Source organism: Phlebotomus papatasi, chromosome 2 (assembly GCF_024763615.1).
Source record: "Phlebotomus papatasi isolate M1 chromosome 2, Ppap_2.1, whole genome shotgun sequence".
NCBI lineage: Eukaryota > Metazoa > Arthropoda > Insecta > Diptera > Psychodidae > Phlebotomus > Phlebotomus papatasi.
In genome coordinates, this window is record NC_077223.1 from 108016994 (window position 1) to 108039141 (window position 22148).

Here is a 22148-nt window from a genome sequence, read left to right on the forward strand (position 1 = left end):
TCACCTTCAGATAGGGTCGAATGAACATCTCTTCAACAGAGAACTCCTATTGACACTTTTGTCAAAATATTCAAATTTATTTAATGTATCAAATAAAATGTAAGTAAAATGGCATTTTTTCATTAATCTACATGTTTCGATAAGGATAGTTGTTCAAATTTCGTATTCCAAATTGAATAGAGTAGGGTGTCAATAGGTTTTGACAGGAGTTCTTAAAGTAATACAGTAGAGTTCCTCAAATTTGAACAATATTTTCAAAAACATAACGGAATTCATGCAAAATTCACTTTCGCTAAATTAATATAAACAACTTTAGAGAATATATCAATGTAATTTATTGTGAAATACATGGAATTTGTTGCGGAAGTTAATATAATACGATAATATTGAGGAAACATTAGAGAAAAATGGCACTCCTCGCAAAACTTTCTTCACATAACCTCAAATTTTACATTTTGAACTCAACCGTCGTTCAAATTTGAGGAACTCGACTGTAGGTGTTCCTTTCACTCTATGTTCTTAGTCTAATTCATTCGCACACTTTTTAAAAATCAAAGTTTAAAAGGCTTTGTAGAGCGTATTTTCCAACAGAATTGGACAAATGTGGAATCATTGAAAAGGCCTTTGAATCCTGAATCATTCTGGACTGATTCTGTATTGATTATAAATAATTCAATTAATTTTTTGCCCAAATATTGATTCCTTAAATTCTACATAGTTTCAGGCGCTTTTTGAGGTGGTATATTCATCAAATAAAACGTAAAAAAACTTATTTCCTTTGAAAATTAATTTGAATTACGAAAGTTATAACTAAGATGTTTTAAAGATGAAAAATATGAGAATTGTTTTAAAAGAATTAAGAGAAATCCTTAAGAAATGAACTTAAATTGCCTTATGACAAAAATCAATATTTATCATCTCAAATACTTAATATTATCATATGAATATCGTTCTATTTTAAATAAAAGCAACTTATTTATTAATTTCACGTGCATTCCTGAAAAATTATAGCGAAAATTAGGTATGGCCGTAAGTAGAAACTTTCTTGAAGCGTTTCTAGACTTATGGCGATCTTTTTTTGACGTCTTACGCTCACCTTTAAATTATATATCAGTATTAATTTATCTTAAATGTTCTTTATTCTGGGTAATTATGTTCAATCAGGCCAATTAACCTTAAATACCTTAAACAAAACCAACTTTAAAGGTATAGGCATACCATGGAAATCCCATTTCGAGCATTTTGCCAAAACTCAGGTGCTTTGCAAGCCCATTTATTATTTTTCCTGGATGAAAAATCCAAATGAGTCAAGTAGATAAAGAGTTCAGAACACAATAAACACGGGTTATTTCCTGAACTAACTTTTTTAATCTCTTTTTCTGTGCCCTATTCTAGCCATCGTGCTCGACTTTTTTTTTGTGTTAACGCACAAAAGCATTATATTTTCCAACCATCGCTCACAAAACAACCAATAAGTTTCTCATTTTGACTCTGGACTTTTTTTTTCACCAAACAGCAACTCACTACCACCTCCAGAGGCATATACTTTAATATGGAAATTATGTGACCAAGAGGAGTATCAAGCAAAGGGATCTTCTCGTGTTCAGAAGGCGTAACACGCAATTATTTCGACTATAGAACACAACTCATGGGCTTCGAATCACTATAAAAAAAATCCCTCCAGAATTCTTCAATACTCTCACAAATTTCTTCCATCAGAACACGCACAAGTAGCAGGGAAAAAACTACCAAAAAGATATTTAAAATAAATTAAATTGCCAGTAAGTATCATTCCATGAGATTTTTCTATATTTCCCGCACATTTTCACGGTGGATTTCAATGAGATTGAAATGAAACAGACTTAGATTATGTTCAACAAATCATTTGAACTTCCTACAATTGACTATTGTACCTCTGAGAATTAAATACGTCTATGTGCTTTTTTTATTCTTATGTAATTGCCTCGAATTTGTGTCAAAAGCATTTTCAAATCCAATCAGAATGGCACAAGAACTGTGAGAATATTTTCCACATCAGAAAAATTCATTGAATGAAAATTCCACGAGATTGATGAACACTGTGGGATATATTTAAAGGGACAGATAATCCTAACCGGCTTATGTAGGTGAGATTCTTAACGTGAGCTAACTCGGAGTGCATGCAAATTCGATTTGATGCTGAAGTAGGGAGACGCCATTCAGTTATCTTGAATAAAATTCGTGAAATTATACAAATTTTGTATTTAAACCAAAATATCAAGGATTTGGATGAACTGATAGAAAAGTGTTATATGGGTGAAATGTAGACCAGAATGTTCTCTATAATTTTTCCATAGAACATGATCTCATCGATTACTCAGAAGCCAAGATAATCGAGGTTTTTTGTTTCTTAACTCGTTTTTTCATCCAGAGTTCCCCAAGTAGTCATTTGTTGAACTTCAACTATATCAAAGAATTGTTGTATTCTGTGAGATTTTCCATTTAAAACCCTATTTTAAGTGTCTTGGTGGAGTAGAGGCAGTCAAATTGGCATCTGAGTGATTTCAAAGCGTTATTATGGGAAAAATCAATTTTTTCACACTTAAACGGCAAAATCGGAGTGATAGCGTAGTCTGACCGGAAAATGATGTATGGACGAAATGTAGAGACAAATGTCCTCTACAATTATGTCGAAGCAATCATCAAAATCGGTTCAGCGACAGTCGAGATAATTGAGGTTATGTGATATTGAAATTGGTTTTTTGACTGTGGCGCCCCTGGTGTTGGTCCCACGAAGTTCAAATGTTCTAGAAAGTTGTAGCATTTGGTGAGATCTTTCGTTTAAGCCCTCATTCATCAAAATCGGTCACATAGAACCGGAGATATGATTTTTTGAATTTCGTGAACTTTGACCCCTCATATCTCCGGTTCTATTGAAACCACAGCGCGCATACGCACCATTTTGGAAACGTCCTAGACTGGACTACAACATACTAAAATTTCATTAACTTGCACAATGCCGTTTTTGAGAAAAGTGACTTTGAATTTCGATGAATTTTGACGCTATCACAGCGCCACCTGTGGTGACTTTTTGAACTTCCATCTGAAAGTGCTCATCGAGACGAAACCAAAAAGGTAAAATTTAGGTCGCTATGTTAATTAAAACCGGAGATAGAGGCCGGTCAATGTTCGAACTTTGACCCCTTATAGCTCGGGTCAGGGGTTATGGTTATGGATCGACTTAAGGTTTTTTTTGTTTGATAGGTATAATCAACGGCTACAACATACTAAAATTTCAGCCCGATTGCATAAGGAATTTTTGAGATATTTAACTTTTAAGATTTAAAAATTTTCTTTTTAATAATAGCGCCCCTAGCGGTGGTTTTATGAACTTGCAATGTTAGAAGGGGAAGTGGCATTTCACGAGAGCTTTCCAAAAAGCCCTCATTTTTTAAATTCTGACAATTAGAACCGGAGTTATGGCCATTTTAAGAATTGTTTTTTGGACCCTTATAGCTCGGGTCAGGGGGGTCGGGGGACCTTAAGTTTGGTATTGATGGAAAGCTCTAAGGCCCAGCTATAACATACTAAAATTTGAGCCCGCTCGATGCCATAGGGGCGGAGCTATTGAGAAAACAAAAAAAGGGGGGTCTTCAAAATGGCGGAAGGAGGGGTGGGGGGTGGGGGGTCAATGCACCATGTTGCAATTTTCATACGATATTTAACCTTTGCCGAAAACCGCAAGTCGATATCTTTTTTAGTTTAGGAGCTATTAAGCTCCAAAGAGCGGCCGGACGGCCGGCCGGCCGGCCGGCCGGGAACGTAACTTAGCCCCCCATATATTCGTGATCAGGAAGTGGCGAAACACATTTTGGCCAAGTTTGAGCGCGATCGGAGGACATGAAATTTTGTTAGGATTATAGTAGGTGAGATTGTTAAGAATCTCACCTAATATAGTCTAATATTTAGAGTAAATCATTGTTATTTTTATTGATACAATTTTAAATATTAATAACACCATTTTTCAATACAGTAAATGCAATTAAAAATTGCGAAGATTATATACAACTCAACATTCTCTAGCGAACTAACTTACCCAAATTCCCCCAGCCCTTTTCATCCACTGCAAAGCATGATTTTTTGACTTATCTAAAAATTGGCCTAGGCGATTTCGTTCATTTTCGGATATGTTTCGTTGTTAGCCCAGTTGATCCAGTTGAATCGTCATCTTGAATTATTTAAGATTAAGGGGCCTAATTTTCACTCGATTTGTTCTAATAATGAATTAAAATGTTATTGATTTTTTTTTAATTCTATGTCTTGAATGATTTTCAACTTCGATATGATTTTATGATGATTTATAGACAAATTCAGATCAATAAGAAACTTGTATGCCCCTGAAAAGTTTGCGAAAAATTCACAGATTTCTTTTATTCCACGCGGAATGCGTTCTAGGGTAATGTGTGGTATTTCTGGACAAGGTGCTTTTTGGGACATAATATGGGTATTTTGGGACACATCAAAAATTCAATAAATATTTGTTTTCTAATTATTTTTAAGTTTTATATGAAATATTAAGCTCTTTACATATCAGATAAACATGAAACTTCTGAAATTTTATTTGATTTAAAGCGTGAAATACGCGTGAATTATGAGTGTCACATTTCACCTGTTACAAGACCTTCAGAGTGGTCAATTTTGCAGATTAACACAAACAGTGCTTAGTTTTTTCGATTTAAGTAACTTTAAAAGTGAAATTTAAACAAAACTTTTATGAAAGAGTGCAGTTTAGACCTTCTACTTAAGGGTAAATAATCAGGCTTGGTGAAATTTATTTGCATAATATCGAGTTTTGTCTGTCCCGAAATATACCACTCTTACTTTTTCACATTTTTTGCTATTTTCTATAAAATATGATGCATTTTTGAACATTTTTCGATAAGAATCTTATCCTGGATAGCATAAGGAACATAACTATCTGTATCATCAAAGAAAAAAATTATTTGACAAGTCGTTAAGCTGTTTGAAATTGCAAAGTGCTAAAAAGCGTCCCGAAATATCACACATTACCCTACTGCCGATTTATTTAAAAGATAGCTCCGGGGAGTATGCAAATTTTCAGAATGCATAATGGCGTATAGCGCGTTTTTTTCGGTCCAGAAGATGTGCATAATCTAGGTATCCCGTGTACTCCTCACTCACTCAGTTTGTTCTTTTGCCTCCGATGTTCCCCACTCGTTGATATATTGGTTGCTCGCATGAATTTTATCTTTAAGTTTAAATGTTCTATTTATGTGTCGTAACATTATTTTGCCCTCTAAATAGTCCGAAAAAAAGATGGCGAAACGTCGCAGCCTTGTGAAATGTTCGAACTCACGAGATAGAGCTCTTCGTGAATTATTTTTTAGCATGGAAACATTGTGCTTAGTGGTCTATTAGAAATCAAATTGCTTCATAAATCACAAAAACATTTCAAAATTAAAAATTGGTAAGGAAATGATCTTAGATTGTTCTGGCATGAGTTATGTCCAACGCACAATAACTTTTGTTTAGTAAACATGTTTTTGACATTTCAATAAGAGTGAGTGAGATCTAGATCCAGTCATTTCGCTCATTCTCATGCGAAATTTTGAAAACAAAGCAAACAAAAGTTATTGTGCGCTGGTCATTACAACACTGAGAAGAAAAGAGGGTGCGATTAACTTTTTTTCCTCATAACTTTAACCCTTTTTAGGTGTAAAAATATATCATCATTTTTTAATGTTAATTTTACACCTTTCAAGGGTAAAATTAACATGAAAAAGGGTAACTTTAACCTCCAATACACCTAAAAAGGGTAATATTTACACCGATTTAGGATCAATACTTCAGGATAAAATTAATATTTCCAAAATGTTATTTTAACTTTTTCGGATTTCTCTCAGTGAAGCATATGGACAAACAAAAAATGTAAACACGAGAAAGATAAGTCATCCTCGGATATTTAAACGCTTCATTAATAATTTCAAGACCGCTGTTAACCAGAGGTGTGCAAAAACCATTGAAACGTCATAATTCCGAATAAACGTCAAAATAAGTTTGTTCAAGTAGCGCTTTGACCATTGACGTCCAAGTTTCATTTGACGTTTGACTTTAACTTTTAAAAATTCAAGAAGAACCATTTGGGATATTAAATTTGAACACATATTCTTATAGCAAGAAGTAGATTAATAATTAAATTTCAATATATTGACGAAATTGTCAATAGGTTTTCCCTGCTGAACAGGTGTTCCTTCGACCGTACGTTTTGCTTTATTATCCTAGTTTTAAGGGTCCAAAAATTATTACAAAATTCATACTTAAAAAGCATTATTTCCATCTTCTCAAAAGTATCAAACTTCCTGATCTTCGAAACCGAACTTCGAATAGAAAAAAATACTATCCAGGGTTTTTAAATTTACAATATTAGAAATAAGTCATCCGGATGTTTGAATATGATCCAATCAGATGATTATAAATTTTAACAGTAGGGTAAAGTGGTACAAGTTGGACGATGGTACCATTTTGACAGGGCTTTTTGTCTTGATAAATTTAGTACTTCATTTTTTTTGTATATTTTTAATGCTTCAGTTTTATAATTTGGTTCCTTGTACTTAAAAGCAAATTTTGTACTGTATTTATCAAGAAAAAAACCATGTCCAAATTGTACCGGCGAATTGTCTAACTTGTAACACTAATTCCAAATAATATCACTTTACCCTAAATGGGTATATACTGCTATATTTTATTTTGTAAACTGAAAACCATCAGTATAAGATAATTTTTTACCAGCAAATCCTTTTCTCCTTGTTGGTCTGTCGACTGGGTTAACAAATGTCGAGTACGTCGTACACCATTATTTTGTGAATTTCAGCATTGTCTACTAATTGCTCCTTTACGAAGCGGAAATTCGAGAAAATTAATTCCTGATCGTAAAACTGAGGATTCTTTTTCTTTATCTCTTATTCAAAGTCAATACCCACGATTGTTCCTCCAGAATAATTTCTCTGAGTGTTGTATCTGTTTTAAAAAGGCTCAACGGTCTCAACACTGCATTTAAAATGCACAATTTTGCTCTGAATTATTAGACAGTGCCTACGATATTTCAGATTTTATGCCCCACAATCGTTTGAGGCCCTTTATGGGCAGACAGTTAAATAAATTCTTTCCTATCTACAATCGAGACTTTACTATTCATAAATATTCCTCTGGAGTTCTGCATGAATGTTGAGGGTGTTCTTTTTTTTTATTCCTTCAACTTCTTCGTTTACTAGCAATCAAGTGAACAATTTTCAACTCAGGAGAAACTTGTGGCTGACCAACAATGCAGAATTCGTGATGGACCTAGAAAAGAGGCACCCAGCCACAGCATCTGCATGGAAAGTATCGATTTCCAGGGTAAATTTCCCTGAGTCACGAAGCAATTGAGAACTCTCGGAAGAGTGGGTGAGGAATTTTTAAACAAACTCTGCATTTGGGAATTGATGAATTTGATCCACTTCCTCCTCCCCTTTCCTCATTTGCGCTTCGATGCACAGAAAATTTGAAAATAATCACCCAAAAAAATGACTCTTAAAATACCACAGAGAGTCCAGGACAAAAAAAAATCGTAAAATGAGATACAAACTACAGAGAAGAGTTGGTTATTTTTGGGGTTTCAATTTCAACTGGAATTTTCCTGGAGAAACAATAAAATTTGACGAAGATGCTAGTTTAAATCATTTAGTGTTTCTTGTTAATTTTTTTTGTATTCTCCCAATCCTTTGCCCATGACCATGAATCATACTCTTCCACCTCTTTCATTCTCCTAGATAAGTTTTTTTTTGCTGAACAAACAATTCTACGGCACAGAAAATAGAAGAAGAAAGAAAATAATCGAGAAATTAACTCTGTATACTATTCATACTCAATAACAATGTTTAACAGTGAAAATCTCTTTGCTCTTATTCCACAGAAATAATATACACAAGAGCTGAAGTTGAGGATTATAGTCCAAGAGATGTGCTCCTATTCTTTACATGTTGAGTTGTTGAGTGGCTAAAATTCTCAGGAATATCTTTATGCGGTGTCAAATGTCTTTAAATGTTTAGGACTCAAAGAAAAACCCGAAAAGCCACTATAACTAAGCATATTTACTTATTTATTTGTTTAATGGATAAGAATACTTGACAAATTTGACAGATTAATGACAGTTATAAATGCCAATTTAAATTTAAAGAAAACAGACTTAACATCAAAACGACTCGACAATTCATTAAATTGTACTTTCTTTATTTGCATCATTTTCTGAATAACAAATTTCAAATAGGAGAAGAAGAGGCAGTTTCACAGACATGTCTTTAGAAAATATATCGAAGAAGAGATTATTACTACACTGAGAAAAAAAGAGGGTGCGATTAACATTTTTTCCTCAGAAATTTGACACTTTTTAGGTGTAAAAATATATCAACATTTATCAATGTTAATTTTACACCTTATTAAGGGTAAAATTAACATGAAAAAGGATACCTTTAACCCCCAATACACCTAAAAAGGGTAATATTTACACCGATTTTGGATCAATACTGCAGGGTAAAATTAACATTTCCGGAATGTTATTTTAACTTTTTCGGATTTCTCTCATATCAGTGTAGGAATAGCAAGGGAAAACGTATAGGAGTTAGTTCGAATATTGTTTATAATCTTGAATAAATTGTAAATAATACCCATTACACCTCAAAAACTACCCCAACCTCCTCTATTTGACATTTGACAAATGAATGACATTTTGACCTGTCAATTGAATTTTAAAGACAATCACATTTGCATCGTGTTACTTTTCACCTGTATCAGAAAAACGTATAGAAATTAACCCAAAATTAGTTTATATTCTTAAATAAATCGTAAATAATTCCTCTAAAACTATCCCACTTAAGTCTACTTGACATTTGAGAAATGAATGACGTTTCGAGCTGTCAATTTAATTTTAAACAGAATTACATTTGCGTCGTTCGACTGATCGCAAACCAAAATCTTATTAAATATGTTTTTAATTTTTTTCAATGTTTTTCAATTTTTTAATTACATATTTGACATATTTGTCAAATCGTCGCTAGGATCTTTAATAAGAAATTGTTGTAACTTACTCATCACCTCTATCTACGTACAGTAATTATGACGTTTCGAGCTATCAATTCCTTCAATTTTTAAAATTACATATTTGACGTCTTTGTCAAATCGTTGCTTGCATCAGCAAGTGTCGCACTTTACTCACTACCTCTATCAGCAATTTTTGAAACACCATGTAAATATACAGATCATAAATAAATAACTAATATAAGTGATGACTTAGTTACGACAATCGATGATTTAAGTAGCAAAATGGCTGACATACTGTTGTCGGATTTGAAATCTGGAAATCATTAAATTTTACCAATCTCAATTGCCATAATTTTCGAAGAAAATAGTCAAACTGTCACTTTAAGTTGTCACTGAACTGTCAAACTGTGTCTTTGCTGGGAGATTCTTTGCTGACAAACTGCCGTTTGATCGCAACCCAGGAGCACATTTAGCTTAAAAAAAAGCAGAGCTTTCAGCATATTTTTGCTTAGTCGATCAGCAAAAATATCTTGACTGGTTAGCAGTTCTTGAACAAAAAGTGCTAACCTAATATATGGATATGGCACTGCCTCGCGAGTGTCGTTTTAAGGTTAGCAGGATTTAGATAAAATTTGAAAATACGTATGTTTTCAGCTGAAAGAACCTGGCTAAGTGTTATAAAAATTAAAGCAAAAAAGATGCGGTTGCGTTACTAATAACGCCAATTGACAGATGTCTGACATAAAAATGTCAATTTAAATTTAAGCAAAATTACTAAATAACTAATTTAAATTTTAGAATCACAAAATATAAACCTTTTTACATATGAAGTAGTTCCTGACAGATCAATAACATTTTGAACTGTCAACTTGAATTTAAAGAGAAGATTAGTTACCGGGCGTAAGATCCTAAACCTTGTTTCAGTTGTTCTACAATTGACTAAGAAATAAATGAAACTTTTGACAGATTATTGACACTTCAAACTGTCATTTTAAATTTGAACTGATTAGTAACTTGTATAGCAAGCTTGACAGTCAAGAACTCAAAGCAAAACTTTTTCCATTTGAGTTTCATTTTAATTTTTGAAAAACGCGAAACATGAAACACTTGACAGATTACTGACATTTTAAGCTGTCAATTTAAATTCGATTATCAACGCTTTTAAGCCTTTTGAATGTTCATGCGTTGCGATTCAAAAACTCATCAAAATTTATTTAGTTTCAATCCCACGAGATCGTAAAATCGTGTATATAGCATTTTCATTGAGTCTTATAATTTACTTTTCATGTCCAACTGCATGTAACAATGTCAAGAATGCGTTTAGAAAGGCACAAAGAAAGAAATAACATTTTCAAGATCTCTTGATGATGTTCAATTGTGATCCCAACATGATCGAAGAATTTTCTTTCACTTCATCTCAAGCCAGAAATAAAAAGTGGTAAGAAGAACCACAGAGACTTTCCCATCGACTAGTGTTAACAAATGATCTTGACAAATTTCTAATTAAGATCCTAAACCCTTGTGATTTGGCTCGCCAGAAGGGAGCCTCATCTTGGCAAATAGATTGTGTGGGCAAAAACAGATTGTAGACAAAAGATCATCTCTAGGGATGAACAGACTCCGGAGAAGATTGATCGATCGCTGGTGCTTCAGCCTTTATTGATGGGTTGCATAGAAAGAGGGAAAGAGATGGCAAAGGAGAAGGAACAAAAACATAAATTAAATTCTCGTTCGTGGAAAGGGTCAAGGAACTGGACAACATGTACAATTTCCTCTTTCTTGGGTTGTTACTTCAATTCCCTGGAAACACCTCAAGATCACTGTGGCACCTTTCGAGCGGCTCCACAATTGAGAGCAAGTGTTGAGCTTGACCATCGCGAGAGAGGTCCAGAAAGCTTAAGAAAGAATCATCGATAAGAAATCAGTGATAAGCCTAGATCAGGTTACTGTAGTTGAGATTTTTACGACCATCTCGAAATGCCTGACAATTTGATTTGAAGCTGAAGTTAAGGAAATAAGAAAACAAAAGGTATTTTTATATGAAATGATTTTTCCTGAAACACAATACAATAAACTCCAATTTATGAAATTCGGTATATAACTAAACAATAACTTGAGACGTGACTAGTTTTATTAAAAACGGTCCACATGTCCCTTCCGTAATTTTTATTTGAATTTCAGATTTTTGCCTGAAGGAGAAATTTATTTAAGTATTAAGCCCTAAATTAATGCTACATAGAACTAGTTTGGATATTTGAGGTTATTATACGTAAATTCGTTTTCGACACTATAGCATTAGTGTGCATATCTGATAAACTAGAAATGTTTCAGAGAATCATTAAGTTTTGTAAAACGTGTCATATCTGAAATTATACAGGACAATTTCTAAATAGTTATTATTTTTCGATCAAAAAATCTTGATTTTCTAAAGAACTGGCTCTACGTACTTTAAATAGTTAAAACTGTTTTAGTTTTTAGTAGGGGGAAGCTTTGATGTTTCGCATATACGCTACCATCAAACACTTCGTATTTCTTCCGTATTCCTTTATGAATCTCACATATGGCTATATATTTTAATAGCTACTCTTAAATCCCACCTCTCCTGAAAAAATTGGGTGTCTAATTCTTTTTTCCTAGTTTCAGGAAACAAAAATTAAAAACAGGTGCAAAACTGTAATTTTAATGTGTAATATTTTGTACAATTTTGCACAATTTTTATCACTTTTTTTGGAAAACTACTATCACAGGATGTAGAGGGGTTATTAGGGTTTAAATTTGTATAAAAACCTCTTGGAATGAAGAAGGCCGTTTTTGTGGGTGGAAAAAAATTCGCAAACTTGACCCATATTCATCGATCGGATATTAAGAATTATTATGTATCGCATAGTGAATCTGGCAACACTATAATTTTAATGTTCTAACATAACCTCACTTGTGTGTTGCGGACGTCAAGATGCAACATAACCTTCAAATTTCCACATACATTTTGGGGTTGCCAAAGTGACATTTTCATGGAATTTGAAAATCAAAGAAAGAAAATGGATTCCTCAGTGTATAAAATTATGCCTTTTACAAATCTTCATAAAAGTAATATTAAAAGATATTATTCCTCACATAAACTATTTAATCAGATAGACTAGAGTTCCGTCTAAACAATGATGTGTAACTTTTAATGTCGGGTGCAAAATTTACGGTGAAAATGGGACGTTTTTGAGTGATGTAAATTATATGCGAAAATAGAAACTTGATTGAACTATCGGATAAATCGCCATTAAATTTTCATTTTCTTCTAGAGAAAAATGTGAGGATTTCCCAGGATTTTGTGAGATAGGATTTTGAACCTAGTAAGTAAGAGGTTTTTTTGGCATAGTTGGTGAATTGATACGGTTCGTGTTGTAGTCAGAAAAAATTACTTAACTTGGACATCATTTTTGTATGCGAAACATCAAAGCCTCCCCCTATCTTCCAAGACCTTTTATTTGTGCATTTGGGTTATTAAATTCGATTGAAAGGAATCAAGTATATAACGTTTCGAAGATCCATAATACTGTTAGAATTCTGGAGGTAGGGTATGGGGTATGGTCTAGCAACTCCTCACAACCACCCTTAATTGACTCACGACCGAACGGACGGCAAGATGGAGCTCTTACGTCCAGGAAAACACTAGTATTCCTCTAGACTAGAGACTAGATGGTCCACTTGGACCACTTCATACCGACAATAAGGGGGTGCTCAGAAATCGATCACGAACAAACCGGAGTAGATCTCTAAACTAAACCCAAAACTTTCTCAAATCAACATAATTTCTGAGTGAAATATTTCACATTCTTGTAATTGTAATTGTACTATGTATTGCTCGCAAGAATTATAACCTAAAAACGAAAAAATGAAACTATACCGTATTTTTTCAGTTTAAGCATTAAGTCATGGAAACAAATTTAATCATCAAATTCGTTTAAATAGAATCGGACGGAAATACCGGTGATTTGAATTTCGTAAAGTTTGACCTTGTATTACCGGTATCACCTGTTCTATGAAAACTCTTTTCTTTTTGGAAAATGCACGGCTTAAGTCACAACACACTAAGGTCCTTGACTGACTTACGACTTAAGCCGAGGCATGGCTTAGTGGAAAATAATGGAAAAGTAGTTTAACCATTATTTCGAATATAATTACCCTAGGCCATCTCTCGACTAATTCTCGGATCTGTCAAGGCCTTAAAATGTGATCGATAAATTAAAGAATGTGAATATTTGAGTAATTTGACAAAGGTAACTCCTTTACATATTTAATATAAATTGTTTGACTATTATTATAGAAGTTAAAGATAAACCTAAATGGGATTAATCTTCTATTCTGAGGCCCCTATAAAGAAGAATGTCGCAGCAATAAAATTTTAATGTGCTTGTCTAACACTTTTTTAAAGGTCTTTTTTTAAGCCTTGTTATTTCTTTCATATAGGTAGGTCTCTTGGGTCCTAGTAAAGGCTACAAGATTTTGCCAATGTTAATGCCAATATGTTTTTACTACAGTCGAGTAACAAAACATTAAAACGTAATCAAAGTTTCATGACTTTGCATGATTTTAATTAGAAAAGCAACTGATCTTTCTTCCCAAGACGAATAATAAGCCAGTCAGTAGAAAGACGTCGTTCAGTGAAGATATAGAAAATTACAATATTTTGTTTAGTCTAAAATGGGAGAAGTTATTGAAATGAATTCTGTTAATAACACTGATGAATTGAATATTTCTTTTCATAATTTATCGTATTCCGTCACTAAGCCAGAAAAAGGTTAATTTACCTAAATATGTAAATTCTCTTATCTGAAGTGATATAACATTTTTTAATTGATTTTCTTTTATTGCTTTAAAGTGGACATCCTTAAACAATTGAGCGGTAACTTTAAATCTGGAAGACTCTGTGCCATTGTAGGGCCATCTGGAGCAGGGAAAACATCTTTACTGAATATCTTATCGGGATTTAAGTAATTTTATTGAGTTTTAATTTTTTTGATTAAGTTCCTTATTGGTTCTAATTATTATTTTAAAGAAAACCTTCTGGAGATAGCACTTTGGTAATCAATGGTAGAAGTGTCAGTCAGAGTTATATACGTATAAACTCTTCTTATATCCCTCAAGACCTTATTTTTTTCGGAAAATTGACAGTTCAAGAAACTTTAGAATACGCAGCAAGATTAAAATTACCAACTACGGTTGAAAAATCTACCAGATCAGAAATGGTAAGGTCGGACAAATAAGGGAACTGTACCTAATTCCGGACAGCTTAATTTGGACCCTTTATTTGTTTCTCAAAATTCAATAAATTTTTGTTTATTTTTTTATTTACTAGAGATTGTGAATTAACTAAAAGGCTTCAAAGCGTAGTTTTTTTTTGAACGAGATGTTACGAAAAGGTCTTAAAAAAGCTTATGTAAGGCAAGAAAATTCAAGAAACTTTATATTCCATATTGCACAGTAAGTCTTAAATGTATCAAGAATTATTTTAAGGAAGACAGAGATGATGAACAACTCTTCAAGGTTCAAATAACAATCCTGAAGTGCTGAAATTCGTGACTTAGATGCTCTCAAAAGTACTTTCTCATTATTTAGCGTTTACCGGTTTTCAATCGTTTTGAACCGATTCATAGATCGCATAGATCACTCAACAGATCCCACAAAATAGTTCAAGGTGTAATAAAATTGATTGAATCTAAGCATTACCGGTTCAGAACTTCCCTTTCTTTGTACAGTTTGAGACAGTAACACTGGGCAAATGCTTGGACTCGTGATTTAGATGCTCTATTTCAGAGGTGTGCAAGAACCGTTTGAAACCGAATAAACGTCAAAATAAGTTTGTTCAAGTAGTGTTTTGACAGTTGACGTACAAGTTTCTTTTGACGTTTTTTCGGTTTCAAACCGTTCTTGCACTCCTCTGCTCTATTTTAAAAGTACTTTCGCATATTTTACCTATAACCGATTTAAACCGATTAAATAAATCATTTAAAAGAGCTCTCAAAATAGTTGAGAAGTGATAGAAGGAGCAATTTATTTTCAGGCAAAAACTACTAATCGGTTCATAGCCAGTTCATAACCGATTGCAACCGGTTCAGAATTATCATTAAGTATTCTGTTGATAAATACGCTCTCTAGAGTTTTTTTGACCTTGAAAAACGGTTTTTAGGAATGATTCAAAGGTATTGTGAGAGTTTTGTTTTGTTCCATATCAATTGTAGTATTTATGTACAGGGAATCGTTAACTAGAGTAAGTGACACTCAAACTACGCTATCTTCTCAGGAGTGGACATAGGAAAAATTTCTGCCTCCAGCCATGATTGATCTGAGGGCCTTGCGTATTCTGTTCAACGATATTTTCGTATAGGGGAGATTGGGGTAAAATTTGTCAAAACGAAAATTTCAATATTCACTATTTTCTAAAGTAAAAGAGACTGAGGCTTGAAATTTTTATTATAGATAGCATTCATGAACCTTCTTAAACTTACAAAGTTTCAAGGGATTCGAGGAAGGATTATGTAAAATAAAAAATAATGAAATTTTGAGCCCTATTTTTGAAATATTTGGCTTACAGAAAATATCAATACTGATTAGCTCAATTTAAGCACATTTCTCGTTAAGATAGAGAAAAATTATTTTCGACAAAGTTGTAGAGGAATAAATTTCCTATAAAAATATGTCTATTTGATATTTTTAACGTTTGCGAGAGTAAAACGTCACAAATTATCCGAAGACTGACAAAATTTGCCCCAGCAATTTTGAGAATTTCCACACAATCGACTTTTAGAAAAAGATTCGAAAATCACATTTCTTTCGAGACAGAGGAAAATAGTCTTCTGCAATGTTGTAGAGCAGTAAATTTCCCCATAAGAATATACTCATTATAAAACGTTTAAGTTTTCTCAGAGCTCGTGAAAGAATTAAATATGCGTTTTGACAAGTTTTGCCCCAGTCTCCCCTATGAACGAAATTTCCGCTTGGGTTTTACGTCGACTGATAGAATAGTACTCTGTAGATCCAAGTCTCTATCTCTAACCGTTTGGCCCCTACAGCGAACGAATTCCGGACGCATAGACGGACAAATAGCGTAAACACGACACTTCAGAATTCCAAAATTCTACCCAAATATACCCCTTGGGGGGTAAGGAGTCGAGAAGGATTATATGTATATCCTCTCTCTGTGGAATTCAAGCAGAAACTGACCCTTGAAACTTAGGACACTAAAGCTTACATACAACCTATTCCGAATTTGGTACAGTTCCCCTATCCCTTTATAATGTATTACTGTTTTGCCTATTTTTTCATACGTAACCTACCCATCCTACCCCTAGGTTACTCATATAGTCAAACTACTTGGTTTAGAAAAATGCGTAAACAACTACGTTGAGAAACTATCAGGAGGTGAGAAGAAACGCGTATCAATTGGCGAAGAACTTATAACAAATCCTCCAATTATGATTTTCGACGAGCCTACAAGCGGCCTTGATAGTGTCTCAACCGTTCAAGTTGTCACTCACTTAAAGGATTTGGCGCATTCAGGACGAACAGTTATATGTGTTATTCATCAACTGTCTTCGTACGTGTTGCAACTCTTTGATGACGTCTTTTTACTTTCCGAGGGTCAGTGTTTGTACAACGGACCCGTAGGGGATATCGTTTCAACATTCGAAGAAGCCGGATTTGCTTGTCCTCACTACTACAATCGTGCTGATTTTATACTAGAAGTCGCGAGTAAGCAACGCAATGGCAATTTAGACCTATTAATCTCTAAAGCTAGGGAGAGGCGTAGTTCAGTTTATGAATATGGAATAGGTCAACAAGGTTAGAAAATTGAGAATGAAGCTCTAAGCCAGATTGTTAACTTTAGAATTTTCAGGAGGATCAGCCAATGACAACAAAAAGAATGTTCCAGTTAATAAGAACTTCGCCTACCCTTATCCCATATCCCAATGGAAGCAGTTCTATATCTTACTCGGAAGGGCTTTTTTATGCAACAGGAGAGAGTTTGTAGGTAGCAATAAGCATTATGAAGCATGATCTTTAGAATTGATTCCTCTTGTCTTTGCAGATTGTTACTCAGTTAAAAATAGTAATTCATTTATTTTCGGGAATCCTATTTGGTTTTGCATTTTACAATATCGGGAACGATGGGAGCAGAGTTATGGCAAACATCTCACTTTTATTCATCCTTATATTACTGACATTCTTCGGCAATTCTCTACCTATAATACTGCTATGTAAGCCTTATTTAATAATATTTGATTTTTTATAAAATTCTGTAAATTTAAATTGTAATTTATAGATCCTTCGGAATCGAATATTTTTCAAAGAGAATACTTGAACAACCGATATGCCTTCTTTCCATACTTCTTCTCAAAGATTGTTGCAGACCTACCAACTCTGACGATATGTACATTTGCAACACTTATTCCAGCGTACTTCATATCCGGCCAACCAAATGAGATCAACAGAATATTACTGATCTCTTTAATATTCTTTCTCTTGAGCCTAAATTCGCTATTTTACGGTTTTGCTGTTGGTTCAATATTCAATGTTCAGGTTGGTATTGCAATTTAGATTCCTTAAAATCCGGTTATTAAAATTATTATAACTAAACTTTCTGCAGATGGGAATATTCATCTTGCCAGCTACATCTATGCCGATGTTAATATTCTGTGGATTCTTCGTACGCTACAATGAATTACCATCGATCATGAGACCGTTATCCTACATTCCGTTCTTTAGATATCTCTACGAAGGATCCTTTCAGGCCCTCTATGGATTCGGTCGCGAAGACCTCACATGCGACAATGACCATTGCTACTTGAATTCCATTGATAAACTTCTAGAAGAGATGGACATGGTTAAGAATAACTACAAGTGGGATGTTATCGCTATTCTAATTTGGATATTAGTGTTGAAAATCATTTCGTACTGTGCCTTACGAATTAAACTTAGAAGATTGTTAAATTAGTTTGTCAATTTTTTACAGTAACCTTTCTAAAGGATTAAAAAAATTGAGTAGAACTTTTTTACAGTGAAAAGAAATAAAGAAAATTTTATTATTAAAAATATACAGTTATTTGCAGCTTAGCAAAAAAAAAACAATTTATATCTTAAGGTTAAAATAGACTCAAACTTAAGGTTTAGCCCAGGGATTAAATAGACTTAGTCTTACAAATCCCGAATTCCGGGTTTTTTGGACCCCGAAATTGTACTAACTATTTCAAGATTTTGTTTCAGGGATCCACCGGACTTCCGGGATTTTAGGGACTCCAAGATTTTCAGTATTCTTGGGTTTTCAGGATTCAGGAATATTCGGAATCCTGGGATTTTAGGAGCCCCGAGATTTTTGGAATCCTGGATTTAGAGTTAAAAGGTCCCGTCCCGTAAATTGATAAAAATTATTTTTGGGACATCGGGTTTTCAAAATTCCGAGGCTCTCGGGACTACTGGATTTTTGAGGTTCTGGAATACTCGATACCTCGCAATCAGGTAAGTAAGAAGGATTTTGTTTTAAATAAAGTGTCCCTATAGTTGCTTTTCCGGATTTATAATTTTCGAAAAAGGGGTTCTACACTGAGTGAGAGAAATCCGAAAAAGTTAAAATAACATTCCGGAAATGTTAATTTTGCCTTGCAGTATTGTTCCGAAATCGGTGTAAATATTATGCTTTTTAGGTGTATTATGGGTTAAATTTACCCCTTTTCATGTTAATTTTACCCTTAAAAAGGTGTAAAATTAACATTCAAAAATGTTGATATATTTTTACACTTAAAAAGTGTTAAAGTTATGAGGAAGGTCATTAAGATCAAGGAGTTCTAAAACATTCTTCAGCGAACTTTGAACCCAATCTGGAGACGTGAAATCCATTAAGGATTGCGATAAATAAGATTACTGATAATCTCATCAAATGAAAGAATCTAGCGCGAAGGTTTTTTAATCAGTTTCTTTAGCAGTCATTCACATTTTTTTTCTGTCCTCTTCAATTGCCTCCTGCTTTTCCCCCCTGTGGTCCCCCATCATTTGCCATCCACTTTGATTGCCATCGGCCAGGTACACAAAAGAAAGATTCAATAGAAATGGGTACCTATTATTGTGTGGTAGGTCTTCATTTGATTGATGTTGAATTATATGCCATGTGACGTGAATATTAATTTTGCACCTGGAGTGAGGATGAAATTGAACATGGAGGATATGTAAGAAAAATGAACTAAGCGTGCACGAAGATTGGATCATATCATATAATATGATTTTCCCATAAACACTAAATTAACTTGTCACTGAGAATCATCCTCAGATTCTCTAAACAGTTCACAACTGAATCAACAAATATTTGAAAAGCTCTTTTAGGTTCTCCATCATGCAATGCTTCACACATTTTCTCCCCTCAACTTCCTCAGGAAAAACTCCTGAAACAACACACAAATAGATCATACAGTAAATCATTTTGGAAAACCCACAGTCTCTAAATGAAAGAGATTTTACTAAAGTTGGGGACACAGTTTCCCAAAAGGGCTGCCAATTTGTAAACAGAAGTGATCGAAGAGAGTTGGCGGTTGTAAGTAGGATAACTCTGTACGTCCTATCATTTCCAAGCCTAGGGTGGAGTAACCACTTATCGCCACTTTTAGGAAAAAGTGAAATTAACTGTATTGTAACTTTTGACCCCTTATTATCAGATAACTCAAATTTGACACAAAATTACTTAGATATATTGGCTCTACATTCGTCAAAACAAAAGTCCTACAATACAACGCGGGAGTACATAAAAAACCGATTTTTATTAACAATGCAAAAATAACCACTTCGTCGCCAGTTTTTATCATTTTTCGCCAGTTCTGTAACCACTTCTCGCCACCCACTTAAAAAGACTCAAACTCGATTATTTTTGGCAATGTTATGAAAAACACACATTCAGCATTTCTTTTCCTCATGATCACTTTATTATTATTCACATTAAATGATTTTTTTTTCACTTTTATTTGAGAAATCAAATTATTAGACTATTGCAGAAAGTAAACAAAGCAGATTTGACAACTGAGAATCTATGAAGTGAAGTTAGCGTCGCCTATTGAAAAGCAATGGCGACAGGTGGTGAATCAATTTTATAATATTACCACATTCCGCCATGGCTCATTTTCATATAAAAATAATATAAAATTAAACATTAACTAAATAAATACAAATTTTATGTATTCGCCGAATGTAATTAATTGTTCAACAGATAAATTATTTATTCAAAATCGTAAATTTTATTCGATAAAAGTTTCATGACACTTACTATATTTGGTAAGAAATATTGGATTCAATGGACTTGCTTAAAATATTCCTCTAAAAAATGCTCAAACATTTAAATTCAAAACTAAAAATTAGTGTTTTTCGACCCTATAAATAACAGCAGTAGAGTTACCAATAATTTTACTGCTAATTTATTTCACAAATAATGGAAAAACTGCGATTTCAATATAAGTGGCGAAAAATGGGGCACTACTGGCGAGAAGTGATGATTCCACCCTAGACAGAAAAAAAATATTTCGTGAAATTGTTCGTAAATGTCTGTGAATACCTATTGGGGAGTTATGAAATGTTCGTAGAACGTATAACCCAGCCAAAAGTTGGTAAATTTTTGGAATTATTCACAAACCTTGTTTGTAACTTGATCACTTAACGAACATAGTTTGCTTTTTTACAAACACATGTTTTTAAATGTTCATAAATACCCAAAAGGGTTCATAAAATTTTGTCATTTGTTTGTAAAATTTTGTACTTTATTCGTAAAGTTTCGTCAGACAAACAAAAATATACTAACGATCATGTTACGAACAAAAATTGTGAAAGAATACAAACTTTTACAAACTTGTTTGTGAATTATACGAGTTACGAGCATTTCATACATCCAAAGTGAGAATTCACAAATATTTACGAACACTGAGAAAAAAGAGGGTGCGAATAACTTTTTTTCCTCGTAACTTTAACACTTTTTAGGTGTAAAAATATATCAACGTTTTTTAATGTTAATTTTACACCTTTTTAAGGGTAAAATTAACATGAAAAGGGTAATTTTATCCCCTAATACTCCTGAAAAGGGTAATATTTACACCGATTTTGGATCAATACCGCAGGGTAAAATTAACATTTCCGGAATGTCATTTTAACTTCTTCGGATTTCTCTCAGTGAACAATTTTACAAGATTGATTTTTTTTTGGTATTTTATTATATGCATCCTCAAACTTTAAACGGGATTTTCACCTTTTTGAAAATTTTACATTTTTCTAGGTCCTTCTAGATCTTGCTTAGTCGTTTCATTCTGGGAAATGCATCTCCCCTTCAGGGTTAATTCACAGCTAAAGGCATATGAATGGGAATGGCTTTAAAATTAGATAAAGCATTCAAAGAATGTTCTACCGCCTCAAACCAGAGAAATGAACTCTGAATCTTCGCATGGCCTCAAGGCGAAAGTTCATTGAGGGAAGAGATCACGAAAGATCACACCGCAAGACCACAAATTTATTAATAGAAAGGCCTCCGGAAAAGTTGTTGCAGATGGAGGAAGAAAATCTAAATTACCTGATAACTAATCATTCCCCGAAAACTCAAAATAAAAAATCTCATTAGACACTAAGAATTCTACTGAGAGCCATTTCTCACGTTATTGATGATGACAGGCAATGAATTCCATATCTTCTCTAATTTGATCGGAAAAGACCATGATCTGTGATCTCGATGGAGAAGAGATGTTCCCGCACATTTCTCTTAAGAGCTGTTCATAGGTCGTCAAACAAAAAAATTATACACTTGATGCCCGCATTTACACTTTCACTGTCTCCAGCACCAATTTTCCTTTCTCACTTCTCGGGCTTTTTGTATTCACATCAGAGATTTCTTCAGCAATTTATCACAATTAATGCAATTAGAAGAGCCACCACATAAGAGCTTGGGAGAAAGAATCCTGTGTTACAAATCACAGACGATCCACAGAGAAATGACTCAGATAACACCCGGAATCCCATTGACTCAATGTTTATTTAATTGTAGTGCTAGGGCGTGCATTAGTGGG

General features: G+C 33.6%; 2 protein-coding genes across 2 annotated transcripts in view; one reads left to right on the forward strand and one right to left on the reverse strand.

The window, feature by feature from the left end:
* Window positions 1-22148, reverse strand: part of LOC129800716 (neurotactin) — a 56019-nt gene that overhangs the window by 21910 nt on the left and 11961 nt on the right. The window lies entirely within an intron of this gene.
* LOC129801119 (ATP-binding cassette sub-family G member 1-like) lies at window positions 1024-18457 on the forward strand. Its single transcript, XM_055845883.1, has 10 exons — window positions 1024-1029; window positions 7272-7395; window positions 13949-14060; window positions 14126-14150; window positions 16419-16908; window positions 16964-17094; window positions 17156-17324; window positions 17390-17646; window positions 17714-17967; window positions 18331-18457. Exons 1-10 carry the CDS (start codon window positions 1024-1026, stop codon window positions 18455-18457), a joined length of 1695 nt encoding a protein of 564 aa, XP_055701858.1.